The sequence below is a fragment of the Podarcis cretensis genome, assembly GCF_951804945.1.
Source record: "Podarcis cretensis genome assembly, chromosome: 5".
NCBI classification, from domain to species: Eukaryota; Metazoa; Chordata; class Lepidosauria; order Squamata; family Lacertidae; genus Podarcis; species Podarcis cretensis.
The window spans coordinates 30,137,978-30,151,904 of NC_137174.1; the positions used below are offsets into that span (position 1 = coordinate 30,137,978).

The 13,927-nt window shown below is 42.3% G+C and overlaps 1 protein-coding gene across 1 annotated transcript; it reads right to left on the bottom strand.

Annotated features, from left to right (window-relative positions):
* Positions 1-106: 106 nt before the first annotated feature.
* Positions 107-13,281, bottom strand: TACR2 (tachykinin receptor 2). Its single transcript, XM_079976520.1, has 5 exons — positions 12,320-13,281; positions 5,880-6,074; positions 3,228-3,384; positions 1,873-2,069; positions 107-803 (listed from the first exon to the last, which is right to left on the bottom strand). The coding sequence occupies exons 1-5, from the start codon at positions 12,712-12,714 to the stop codon at positions 605-607; spliced, it is 1,143 nt and encodes a 380-aa protein (XP_079832646.1). The 5' UTR covers positions 12,715-13,281; the 3' UTR covers positions 107-604.
* Between the last annotated feature and the right edge of the window lie 646 nt (positions 13,282-13,927).

Genomic DNA, 13,927 nt, shown 5'->3' on the forward strand with positions numbered 1-13,927 from the left:
TTAAAAGTCTGGAAGGGATTAATCCATTTTGTATTTCTATGGAAAAGTGTGTCTTGGTTTTGGAACGGACTTCCGGAACGGATTACAGTACATTTGTGAACCCAAGTACCACTGTATTTGAATTTTTAATGCCAGCTGATGGACTGGGGGAAAAAATGCCTTTTTTCTATTTGTTCTGAAGTATGCAATCTGCTCTGTGTGTACCACAGTCCATCCTGGACCCCTAAACTTGTCTGCTGCTATCAGGTGCCATGATGGATGCTGTCCCATTGCCAGCATTGAAATAAGATTCAACAGCTAGTCCAGTTGGCTTTTGTACATGGAATAGGGAGGTGAGCCACCTTGTCCTTTGCCTCAGGCAGTAAAATGTCTTGGGTTGGCCCTGTGGCTTTCCATAATAGTATGAGCGTATGGCGTTGAGATTATTTTCAGACACTAAGACATTCAAGCAATAACACTGATGGAGGAATTGATTGGTTGTGTTGCTGGTGTGAAGCACTGCAAAGAATACTCCCAAATCTGTCACAAGCCTCTGTGGTAATATTTTTAATCTGCAATGAAGAAACACGACAAGAAGCCATTAATCAAGCTATTGGCATAACAGTCAAACGACCAAATACATAGTACTTAATGGTACATTGTCCATATTGGTTGTCTGTGTTCCTGTGCTTGTTAGGTTGTTAGATGCGTGATCTCTCCAGGTCTTCTTTAAAGGCAATCGGGGAGTAAGGTTAAGTCTGTCTCTTTCCGTTGCTTTGATGCAAGGGCAGCACTGGAAAGCTATCTTGAAACCAGAGCGGAACCTGTAAATGGGTGCAAACACAAGCCAAGTGTTACATGGTATAGATGAGGGATGGAGTACCTCAGACTTGAGGGATTCCTCAAGTGTTTTGTCTGGGTGGACTGTGTCTTTGTAGGGTGACACCTCTGACAGGGTGGAGAGATAAATCTGTATAGAAAAACCTGACTTGTGTGTGACTGATACCAAAGCATAAGTCACATTGGCTGTTCTGTCTACTTTTGCCTCTGACCCAACAAGCACTAGCATGTGACCCCCCAGAATGTAGTCAGAAAAAGCTCCCCATCCCTTGTACAGTCTGAGAAGGTAGAAATTCTGCAAAACCCATTATTCATGAGGATCTTGCATCATGTATGCAAGAGTGCAGCCTCGCCCCCAAACTGGTAAGAATCAGTTTAGGAGGAACCTAATGGCCAATTGCTTGACAAAGGCACAAGGAAGTCTCCTCATGTACAGCAAATAACTTGGATTCAGTAAGTGTTTCCAAGGACTATGGTTGGATGAAAGAAGGTGAGGTGCTGAGGTGGCAGAAGGTGGTTGGCTAGAGAATGAATGGTCAAGATGACGTATATTTCCTTATATAGGGTGTGTGCTCTGACAGACGCTTTTGTACTCTGTCCCGTAACACATTATTGAATAAAGTCTGACAAATGAGGAATTTTGTGTGAGCCTCCGTATTGAACCTCCAAAGGAAATTTTCTCTCCAAAGGAAAATGGACTGTTTCCCTGATGGAATACAGAGGCTATCAAAGGAATGTGATGCACATTTAGAGAAAACTGCTGTTTTTTGTGGAATTTGTTAATACTGTGCCTGAGAGTAAGCACCATTGAACTCGGTGGTATTTGCTTCAGAGCGGGAATGTAAATGATTGCATTGTAAATGTTAGAGGTCAAGCTAAATATGATATAAGGATAAGCCCTGAGCGTAGGACACACTGAGCAAAATGGGCCAGTGATCTGAACTGGTATAAGACAGCTTCCTAGGTTCCTATATTTATATATGAGCATTTTTATCCTACACTTCAGTGATACTCCCAAGTTGCTTGCATCCACTTAACGCATGCACTACTCACTTTTGATTAAGGCAGCAATAAATAATTGGACTATACATCGCAGAGCTCATGGCAAGCAAAAATACCGCCAGGTATACTTGTTGAATGTACTTCTGCCTGTAAATGTCTTTCTGGATGTTCCCCAAGACGAAGTAGAGATGATAAGGGAACCAGCAGATGGCAAATGTGATCACGACTGCAACCATTGTCCTGACGAACTAGAAAAAGGAAAGAGAAATCTTTGAATGCTTTGTCATTCTTCTGGTCCTAGATTTGTGCCTGTGATGTCAAAGAGGCTGCTACCCATTTCTCGTGAAATACAGGCTTAGGGTGGGTACTCAGAAAGTCTGTGATGCATGGCTGTGCAGCAATTTGTGCCTGCAGTTTCTTATGAACCAAACCAGACAATATGTTAAATGCATAGTTGTATTAATGACAGTTTCCTCATCCCTGCAATATATAGTAGTAACTTGTTTATAAAGGCAACTGTGGCTGTGCAGAATGCTGCTGTGATAATGTTGCCGCAAATCCCAGAAACATGCACTTATTAGGATTGGGAAGTGACAGGTGGTGACTATTCAAGTTGAACCCCCTTAGCTAGCAGTATCTTGCCCTACTTGTTTGCTGCCAATGTATATAATGTTGGTTACTGGAACGCAGGTGGCACTGTGGTCTAAACCACTGAGCCTCTTGGGCTTGCTGATCGGAAGGTCAGCTGTTTGAATCCGTGTGACTGTGGTGAGCTTCCATTGCTCTGTCCCAGCTTCTGCCAACCTAGCAGTTTGAAAGCACGCCCCTGCAAGTAGATAAATAGGTACCGCCGTGGTGGGAAGGTAAATGGCATTTCTGTGTGCTCTGACTTTCGTCATGGTGCTCTGTTGCACCAGAAGCGGTTTAGTCATGTTGGCCGCATGACACAGAAAGCTGTCTGGGGATAAACATCGGCTCCCTCGACCTGAAGCGAGATGAGCACTGCAGCCCATAGTCACTTTTGACTGGACTTAACCGTTCAGGGGTCCTTTACCTTTACCTTTTATAATGCTGGTTAGAGGCATCATGCTGTAGTACCTATCCAGGACAGCAGAGGGCATTTGCTGAAACTTAGGTGGTAATTTGAAAAATCGAGACTGTACACATTCCCACAAACTCTGCACCTAATGCGCTCCTACCATTGGTTTGGGAACAGGTATTTGTCATGATCTGTACCTATCCTGTTGTTTTTAAAGAAATATTGCATACACAGTCTGAGTCTTAGCCGGAGGTGTGTCTGGTCTGTTGTTCTTGCTGATAACGAAACTATGCAGCAGTGAGATTTACCCCTGGGTTCATGTTACCACTGCGCTATAAGCAGCAATTATTAGCTCATGACAACTAACCTTTTTTTTGGCTGTAATCATATGCTGGTAGCTGAGAACATTAGTATGATCTCCAGGAACAGCATTATTCCACAGAGCCTTTCCTATTGCACTGTATGTGATAAACATCACTAGGAGAGGCAGCAGGTACACCAAAACAATGACTGTAATATGGTACCTGAAAAAAAGAGAGAAAGAGCTGAGCATGGATAGAGCTTGTTTCCCTTCCTTCAGTCCAAAAAGAACCTCTGTGTATTGGGAAGATCAATAAATGCTTTTCTGCCTGAGTTTCCAAAACTTTCCGGGGCCAGTGGTTTCCAGGGCAAGAGTGGCCAGAGCACTGAATGTAAATGGTATCTTTGTACACTGGGGTAGTTTCTACACACACACACACACACACACACACACACACACACTATTCTCCATCCAGGCAAGCAACAAGTCATTTTCAGAGTTCAATGTCATGTTCCAATCAGGCAAAAACACTCGAGGAGGATGTGAAGCAAGGCCGGTGAGGGGAAGCTATCAAAACACAATGTACCATTAATGGGCTTTCAAAAGTGATACTCTCAAAATTATAAACTGCTGTTTAGGGTGACCATCTGCCCTACTTTACCAAGGACTTGCATGGAGTTGGACTAGATGACCCTTGGGGTCCCTTCTAACTCTTAAGGTTCTATAATTTCTGCTGTTTTGAAAGTGACCTCTGTCAGAAGGCCTGACCAGATACTTATGAAGGGAGAGTAAAAGCCTTGAAGTTGCCCATCAACAGTTAACATGGGGACAACAGACTGGGCAAACCTACAGATCACCTGGTCACAGTCTTCTCCACTATGACAAAATGATAATTTATATTTGAATTATAGTGATTGTTTCTAAATTTGCAACCATACGTATAAATTAGCATATCATGTATACAGTGTGAATTTGTGTAAAATTTTGTGTGCCCCCCCTTTTTTTGGTGATGTGACAGTGGCCACAGTAAACCAGTGGCATGAAGACAGCTTGTCAGAAGGCTACTATTTGTAGAAGATGGTTAATGATAAACGTTCAAGGAGTGATGTTAACGCAATGCTTAAATAACCGTGCCTCCTTTCTGGAGGGAGATGAGAATTGTGCCCAAAGCTCCATAAATGTTTGGCCTCTTGAATTCCAGAACCTCATAAACAGAACAAAGGACTCTATGTTTTAGCCTTGAGTGTGGTTTTCCCCGGACTAAAAGGGGAAGAGGTGAGCCAGACAGAGGAAGAGATAAGAACACATGGGGGAAATCCTTCCCTTTGCCACAAATAGCAAGGCTAATCACTGCAAGGCTGATCACTGCAAGGTCTCAAGATATCTCTCCATTTCCCCCTCCTTTTATCTACTGGACCCAAGGCCTGCTTTTTGAGGTCACACCGCTTCCCCCTTCTTTTTTGCGTCCACCACATTGCCATGTTTTGACTAAACATTTTTTTCACTACCGATAATCAACTGTCAAAATTTCTCTGACAGATTTAATGGGACTTTTACTCTGTAGAAGTGTTGCTTCACATCACAGTGAGGGCATCCCATTCAGTGCCAGATTTTGTTTTGATATTTCTCAAACAGGAAGCATGGCAATTGTTCAAACAGACGTTTCTTGTTGATCCTTGTTTCTGTGTGAATCTCAATTGGGCCAGAAGATTACATACTTGTGCCTTTCTCATCAATTTCTTGCAACAGGGAGAGTGCTGCTGCTGAGGTAAGTTCTTCACTTTTTGTGCTGGGACAAAGGCAACCCACCTGCAACATTAATTAGAAGCTTGCTCCCTGTGATCCCTTCCGCTAAGCATTTTCTGTTCAATATGATGTTTCATTAGGAATGAATTGCCCCATATTTGTGACACTATGCTATTTTTCAGTAAAAAAAAAAAAGAAATCTAGTAATGAAAGTGTAGAGCAGGAAGGACTAATTAAAGGACAATTATAGGCTAAAGCAATTAAAGTTGGCAGCTGCAAAGAGGAAGCTTTTAGGTAAAGATACAGTAGCTCTGAAAAGCCTCAGGAATATTTTGCTAGAAAATACATGGAAGCTAATGTTGCAATTGACTTTTAAAGACAAGATGAGAGGGTAACACAGCCATCCCATAGCACTCCAATGCTATGACATTGCCAGAATTGTCCAGCAAAGGCATCTAAACCGATAGATGGGATCCCAGACTAAATTACTAGTATGGAAGGAATACTGGCATCACTTTCCCCCCAAGGATTTAAAAGTCTTGGGATGGTCCTGCCATTCAGTTAACTCGGATAAGTCTGAAGGATTTTTAATTGATATATGAAACCCTGTTTGAATTAAATTTGATCACCTTGGTCTAGAGTTCCTGGTTTCAACCCTTGTTCCCCCATCACAGAATGTCACAGCCTTCTTTCACTTTAGAAAACTGCAACTTCATTGAAATCTGTGGATCAAACACCCTAAATTGGCAGTATCCCTGATTACTGCATGAATATTAACGTGGTCACCTGTTTGCCTCCACTCTCCTCCATCAAGTGTAAAGAAGACATAGTAGTAACATAGATTCTGGCTGAAAACAGATGGTTAAGGCAAGATTTTCAGCAACATCATTCACATTCTCTCTTTTCCCCTTAAATCAAGAGTTCTCAGCTGCCAACATGTATTTTGGGGTTCAGGATTTGGGATGTTCTTACGTGATGAGATGTTTACGATGAACGTCATCTGGCCAGGCAACAACACATTTGGTCATTCCATAGTCGACACGAATTTGTGCATAAAAGAACTGTGGGAAAGCAAGTCCAAAAGCTACCAACCAGATTATTCCTATGACCACTTTGGTGTACCCAGCAGAGAGCTTTTGCCTGAAAGGGTAAACTATAGCCATATACCTGAAAGGGAGAGAGAGAGAATTAGGCTGCAGTTCACCCTGCACAAAATTGCAATTTCTAGCAACCATTTGCAAACAGCAGCACCCATAATTCTTTGAGGGGAAGACACTGCTCTGTGCTTTGAAGGTATAGTGTGTACACAGCCATATTCACAGTAAACAAGTCAAACATTGTAGAAGAGGCAAAGCATTATCCCATCCACCCTACTCTACTGTGTACATTTATGTGGAAAGAAATCTACAGATCTAAAGGACTGTGGGAAATGTTTGGTGTGTACAAATGAGTCTTCTGAGCATTCACTCCCAAGCTGATTCTGAAACTTGGGGAACTTCTGGAGGAACCTATAATAAAAAGCTGTGGCGAGGGGAATATACAGCTCTACTTCAATATTTGCATGCCTCCAAATTTTATAATGGAGTTCTCTAGTTAAAGAATGCATACAAATATGCATAGATTGGTGTAAATAAGGCCAGACTAATTAGTGATTTGTATGAGCTTTGTGAGGGGCAATCATTTATTTTAAGAAAAAGTCATGCTGCTGCCACAGGCCTGATTTGTTCACTGAGCAGTGGAAATGTTTTCCCCTCAGCTCTCTCCAACCCTTGCGCCTTCCAGTTTAAATGATACGTTGTGCATTTTATCTCACACCTGTTCTGGACACTCATCTCGGGTTGCTGACTGACACATGACCAGGAAGCCAGTGTGGCCTGCTTGATAAATGTGCTCTGTGATCGTAGCACACACGTACTGTAGGACACACAGAAAATGACATTTTCGACAATAATTGATGTTGCATGGCCAGTGTGGCTAAGTTTTTCCAAAATTGGTAGCTTTTTCTAACGCCAAGGATAGGATTTATGATCCCAGGGTTTTGTATACCTAAGTAAGTGGCTCTGCTGAGAAGAGTTATTTGTACAATGATTAATTCCTGCCTCCTTGTAGTTTGTTTACACTGAGATTGCAGGAAGTACAATAATTCAGGGCAAGTTATTCCATGGAAGTGCCATACCAATGGATGAATGAATGTCTCAGTTTTGGTTTCTCCAGGTTTCTATTTTTTTCCATTCTTAAATTCATCTCTTCATATTTCCACAGCAATTTGTGATTTAATCTTTTTAATGCCTTATGCAAATTTGTCAGCAACCTTGGTGCAAATTTCTCCTAATATACACCTTTGTCCATGTAGTCTTAACCAATATCTACATTTTAAAAATATACCTCCCCAATATAATGCATTTTGTATGTTATTTTCACTAACAAGCATTTTAATGCACACTTCCCCCCTAATATACCCATTTTTGAACTCGCTGGTTAGAGAATAGCATTGCAAAATTCAGTGAAGTGCTACTTTTGAAGTGTTTCAGTTCACATATTGGTTCAATAATGTTTCTCATTAAAAAGCAAACAAAATAAAATTTCTCCCCCATAGCTTAGTGATAGGGCACCTGCTTTGAATGTTACTAAGAATTTAATTATTTGTACCCCACCCATCTGACTGGATTGCCCAAGCCACTTGGTTGAAGGTTCCAGGCATAGCTGTCAAGTTACAGATTTGAAAATAAGGGACCAGCAGCCTTGAAAATAAGGGACCAGCAGCCAAAATAAGGGACTTGCAGCCTCACCTGTTCCAGGCACTCCAGTCTTCCTGTCCTCCTGCAGTGTGGTCAAGCTGGTAGCTTCGAGAACACTGTCCAACCAACTTTGTAACCAGAGGTTCAACTGAATAGAATCTGAATCACATGCACCACAAGGCCTATGCAGCCTCAACTTAAGATGGCTCCCCGGCCTGGCTTTGCACCGCAAAGTTTGCAGCAGCACGTGCAACAAAATGGCGTCCAGCATTCAAAAAACCCCTCCGCTTGCATTAACTAGCCACACACAAGGCATGCAAGCTCCACCCCCCAGTCGTTCTTAGACTTCTTATTGGGTGAGCAACACAGCCAAGCAACACAATTGGAGCCTCCCTCCTCCCTGGCCGGCAGGGAGGGAGGGAGAGGAGCTGCTTCCTTTGAAATTTAAGGGACATCATTTAAGGGACATTTAAGGGACATCCATCAATAAGGGACAGCAGCGGGACATGGCGCTGGAATAAGGAACTGTCCCTTCAAATAAGGGACACTTGACAGCTATGGTTCCAGGTTCCAGGTTCAATGCCTGACAACTTCAGACAGTGCAAGGGAAGAGAGCAACTGCTAGTCAGTACGTATAGACAATAGAACACAAGAGCAGTCCTGCTGGATCAGGCCCTAGGCCCATCTAATCCAGGATCCTGTTCTCACAATGGCCAACGAGATGCCTATGGGAAGCCTGCAAGCAGGGCATGAGTGCAACAGAGCTTTTCCTGGCAATTAGTATTCAGAGACATACTGCCTCCAACAGCTGAGGGAGAACATGGCTGCTGTGGTTAGTAGCCATCGCTAGCCTCCATTTTCCTAACGCTCTTTTGGGGCCATCCAAGCTGGTGACCGGGATGTGGGTGGCGCTGTGGGTTAAACCACAGAGCCCTAGGACTTGCCAATCAGAAGGTCGGCGGTTCGAATCCCCACGACGGGGTGAGCTCCCGTTGTTCAGTCCCTGCTCCTGCCAACCTAGCAGTTCGAAAGCACATCAAAGTGCAAGTAGATAAATAGGTACCACTCCAGCGGAAAGGTAAACGGCGTTTCCGTGCGCTGCTCTGGTTCACCAGAAGTGGCTTAGTCATGCTGGCCACATGACCCGGAAGCTGTACACCAGCTCCCTTGGCCAATAAAGTGAGATGAGCGCCGCAACCTCAGAGTCAGTCACGACTGGACCTAATGGTCAGGGGTCCCTTTACCTTTACCTTAAGCTGGTGACCACCATTACATTTATGTACTTTCTTCTTTCTGTCCCACTTTCATACTAGGTCAGTAGTGTGTGAGATAGACCAACAATCTGATTTGGTACAATGCAGCTTCCTATGTTCCTAATACAACTTGTGCAACAGTACTTGTCCTGTTCAATTGATATATTGTCTTGTCGCTTCTTAACTTTTGCACCTTTGAGTGAATCAAAACCCAGACAAAAAATATTCGCTTCCAATTACTTACTGCCAAGTTACGACAGCCTCTTTGCTTGGAAGATCTGTCCGGAGCTTTTGCAGAATGTATAGAATAAATGTTAGGGGTGCCAACTTTTTCTGGCATGGCTCCTGTGTCTTAAAAAGCCACATGACAAGCAGAAGTTTAGCAGGCAAAGCTTCCCCACATCTTAGCCGTGAAGGGAGGAAGATAACTTCATCCATTTGTCACACATGGCGCAGGAAAATCTGGCACCCCTAATCCAAACAGCAAGAAATGATGGCTTGTTTTTGTAAACTTTCCCAAGGAAGATAAATGCAGCCTACCTGTTTTCCTGAGGAATCTTTTATGACTAGCAGTAGTGTGAAGGGAAGAAAAACAGAAGAGGCAGCCTCCAAGGCAGGAAAAGGTGGCAGCCCAAAAAGGCTGAGCCGAGGCTGGTGTAAGTCTCTGAAAGGGAGCATTCTGGGGCATGGTGGGGGCAGGACTGGGAGGGTGGGTCTTAGGCTGGATCCTAAGTAGATCCTAAGTAGCCTAGTTACATGTGACCTGGCAACCCAGCACAGAACACTGTTTTAAAGACTTGTTTTTCCTCTGCCAGACATAGGCAGGGCAGCAGCATCCGCCTAGCTGCTGAATGGGATTTGGATCAGGTGTAACTTCCAGCTTTAATGCCAGCTTTATTTCCACTGGCTTTCTTTACACCAGCTTCTTGCACTTAGGGTAGCTCCCTAAAGAGTGGTGCAGTTATGGTTATGGTTATGGCACAAACCTTGTGCTTTATGAAAATGGAAGTTCAACTTTTCCTACGTAACTAATAAAAATAAAAAAGGCATTAGTTTTATAAGTTCTTCCCCAAGAATCCCAAAGTGGGAGATGTAGAGAAAATAAACTGATCTGGAGGACTGTTTTTTAAAATAAATTTGTGGTAAGCTCCAGATTACACAATGTATCTGTTACCAGCAGCCCTTGACTTCGAGCTGGAAAAAGCTACTTCTATTAAAGTCATTAATCTTTCCCAGAAACTGATTTATTTCTGTTTTCATGATCGACTACTGCTGTCTACCCCACCAAGGAGTGGGCTTATCTGCTTAATAGCACATATTGCTTGCATTCTGCAAGTGTGGATATATTTGGGTTGTACTGGCTGATTCAGGTTTGTGACAAGGAAACCCCTACAAGCCTACATTTTGCCCCATGAGCAGCTTGGCTTGCTTTCTGAACAATGCTATGCCTGGCTGATTCCACATTTGATATTTGCTTATTCCTCACTCACCTCTGCCTCCTGAAAGGAAATGTCTGCACAGTTCTCTTTTCTTCCTGTTTGGGTTTTTCTTTCTGTGGCTGACAGTGCAGCCCTATTAATATATACCCACTCTGAAGTAAGCCCCAGTTGAGTTTAGTGGGACTTACGTTACTCCCAAGTAGGTCTATATAGGCCGGGAGCCTCATATTGGTCCTCCCCTCCATTTCTTTCCACTTGTGCAAATCCAAGGGTTCACCAAAGCACACAGAGACCTCCTTATACAGTCGTGCCTTGGGTTAAGAACTTAATTTGTTCTGGAGGTCTGTTCTTAACCTGAAACTATTCTTAACCTGAGGTACCACTTTAGCTAATGGGGCCTCCTGCTGCCGCCATGCTGCTGCTGCACAATTTCTGTTCTCATCCTGAAGCAAAGTTCTTAACCCGAGGTACTATTTCTGGGTTAGCGGAGTCTGTAACCCAAGGTACCACTGTATGCCATATTGACAATATGACAATTGTCTCACACCCTTGGACTTTATTGTTAATAGGAATATAGGAACCACGCAGGCACTGAACATAATGGGGAAATACAATGTTTTACATCTGGTTAAAACTTGGGAGTTTATGAATTCTAAATTAATTTGAACGCAGGAGCTACACTGACATAATTTTGTATTATTTGTATTTTATTATTAAATAAATATTTGATGACTAGTATGTTGGGTGTTTCCCAGAGGTGACTTTTGTCCTGTTGACTCTAAGTGAAAGATGTTTCTGAACTGGCAGGATCTTGCTAACTTGTCCTTTTTTTGACAAGAGGAAACGGAACCTAATTTGCATTGTCCTCCTCAGAAATAAGGCATTCAGATATTTCCTGTATTGTAGGTTATGAGTCACTGTCTGTAAATGATGTGTGAACAAGGACTTGGTGTAACACTAAACAAAAACAGATAAATAAGAAGATCAAGTACTGGTATATTTGTAAGTCTTGCTGGAGACTAAAAAAACCCTAGGGAACAGAATGGGACTTTCAGAAAATGATCAAGATAGTAGAAGCTATGTAGCAGCCCGCTGAAACTTCTGTAATATCACCGTTTTGATTTGGTAGTGATAAACAATTTCCATAAAGTTTAAATTACCATAATAGGAATGGACGGCCTTTTTGTGTCCTGCAGAGTGCTTCCCTGCTGAATTATAAGACAGCCAGACTCAGCCAGACTCTGCTATGGTTGAAAACCACATTTAACCTTTGACTTAGGGATCTGCTTTTACTTTGTTATATAAGCTCTTTGATAGCATGAAGGGGTGGTACCTGGGTCTACTGGGTACCAAGCTGTGCAGATTTCAGCAGCTTCAGAGTGTAGCCCCTGATGTAGGCATCTTAAAGGAACCAGATGGAGCTGTTTGGAAGCTGGTGGTGTGCATATGAGCAAGGAAAGGGAAGTGTTTTACCAGTGAACCCTTTAAATATTACATCTTTCAGTGCAAAATAATAATTCAGGATCAGAATATAATGTCCCCTTTGTTCATTATCCCATGTTCCAAATGCAAGTTCCAAGTCATAGTATGGCAACTTGATTCTGGCTTATTTAGAAGTGCTGTGTGTGTGTGTGTGTGTGTGTGTGTGTGTGTGTGTGTTCGTTCCCAGGTATAGGACTGTTCCCCTTGACTACAATCTTAAACATACTTACTAGAGAGTAAGGATGCAATTCTATGCACGCTTACTTGGGAATAAGCCACCGTGAACACAAAGGGGCCTACTTTTGAGTAAACATGCATAGGATTGTGCTGTAGAACTCAGTGAGATCTACTTTTAAGTAAATATGCCTAGATTTGTAAAAATTCAACTGCTTTTCCAGTTTAGTTAGCATAACTTCTTTCAACCCAGCTTTTACAAGTTAACCCTTTAAAAACAAATAAGAATAGGATAACAAAATTTAGCTCAACTTCAAAACTCTTACCTCTCAGCAGCAAGAGCAGTCATAGAATAAATGCTCACGAACATTGCCGTAACAGGAATAAAGTTAAGAAACCGACAGAATCCCTCACCGAAATACCAGACGTTGTGGCTGGCATAAATAAAATTGAACACTGTGTTCAAGGCAGTCATTAGCAGGTCAGAAAAAGCCAAGTTAACAATAAAATAGTTGGTAACAGTCCTCATCCGTTGGTGAGACAAGATAATCCAAATGACAGTGCCATTGCCCACAACCGATACGATGACTATGAATAAATAGGTGATAGCCCAAAGTGCTATTTGCCAGCCAGGCTGAGAAAACGCGGTCTGGTTGATATGGTCTACGGAAATGTCATCCACTGAAATGTTGCTTATGTTTGAGGAGGAAATTGTCTTCATAACTTTCTTCAGCTCACTGTCGAAAACTGTGAAATGAGATTACTTTCTTACAGCAGTCCTAGCATTGTTGCTGTGAACTCGCAGTTTGGAGATCTTCAGAACATGACACACTGACTTTGATGTGCATCCCACATTCAGTTTAGAGATCTTCCGTGCACCACACAATGGTTTTCCACAGGAAGCGATTACAGCTCTTCTATGCTCATATCCACCACAAATCTGTTTGAATATCTGCTGGTGTTAATGACCAACAGAAATATGTAGAAGATCTGTGATAAGAAGAATCTTCTGAAGAATTGAAGTATCAGGTTATGGTAACTCTATTAAAATGTGTTGTTTTTTAAAAAAGAAGAGATCAAAAGATATTGCAGCATGGAGTTGCTGGACTTTAATTCTTCCTTCCTTTGTAACACTGAAACATTTTGGAAGCAGTCAAACAGGCAAAAAAAAAATCTACAGGCTTAACGAGAATTGTAAAGAGGTGGAGAGGCTAGAATATACAATAGCTAACGAAATCCAATTTTGTGACGCTGGAGTTCCACCCCTTGCCCCACGTTTTTGTAGTAATCTTCATAGCTCTGTTCCTCTCAGGTTTAAAGGGAAGAGCGTCAGAGATTTTACCCTATTAGGGCCAATACATTTACCCCTTGCATATCCACAACTCACATTTAATTTGGTGAGAGTTTCACTAAGAACTTGGCCTGCAGTGTGCCATAAATATTATTAGGAGGGTTTGCTAGAACAGTTCCAAAGCAACTATACAGAAGACAGTAAAAATGTTTTCAGGATTGTGAAATCCATCTTCTGCTGACTGCTGTGAGAGCTTCACAGAAGCTCACACACTTGACTGTGAACAGTGGCTGGGAGCTCAACTGCTGGGAACCATATTCTGCTCAGAGGTAGTCATTTTCATCCTATGAAATGCTCCCAATCTTCCTGAGAAGGCTCTGTGAAGCACAAGGGAATGCCACAGGAAGGAAATACCGTTTCTCCCCATCCATGTAAGTGTAAGGGCTTTCTGCCCATGCCCAGGAGTTGGTTGCTTGGATCCCATACATTATTTTCTCCTAATAAAATGGTATTTTATTGATGCAGAGAGTTGCCTTCAAAGTGTCTTAAAATATGCCTAACTTATCTATGACTACTATTTATTCTTATTACTATGCCTGTATAGTCTAAAACAGTTTCCTGAGATGTGCCCATTTATTTTTTT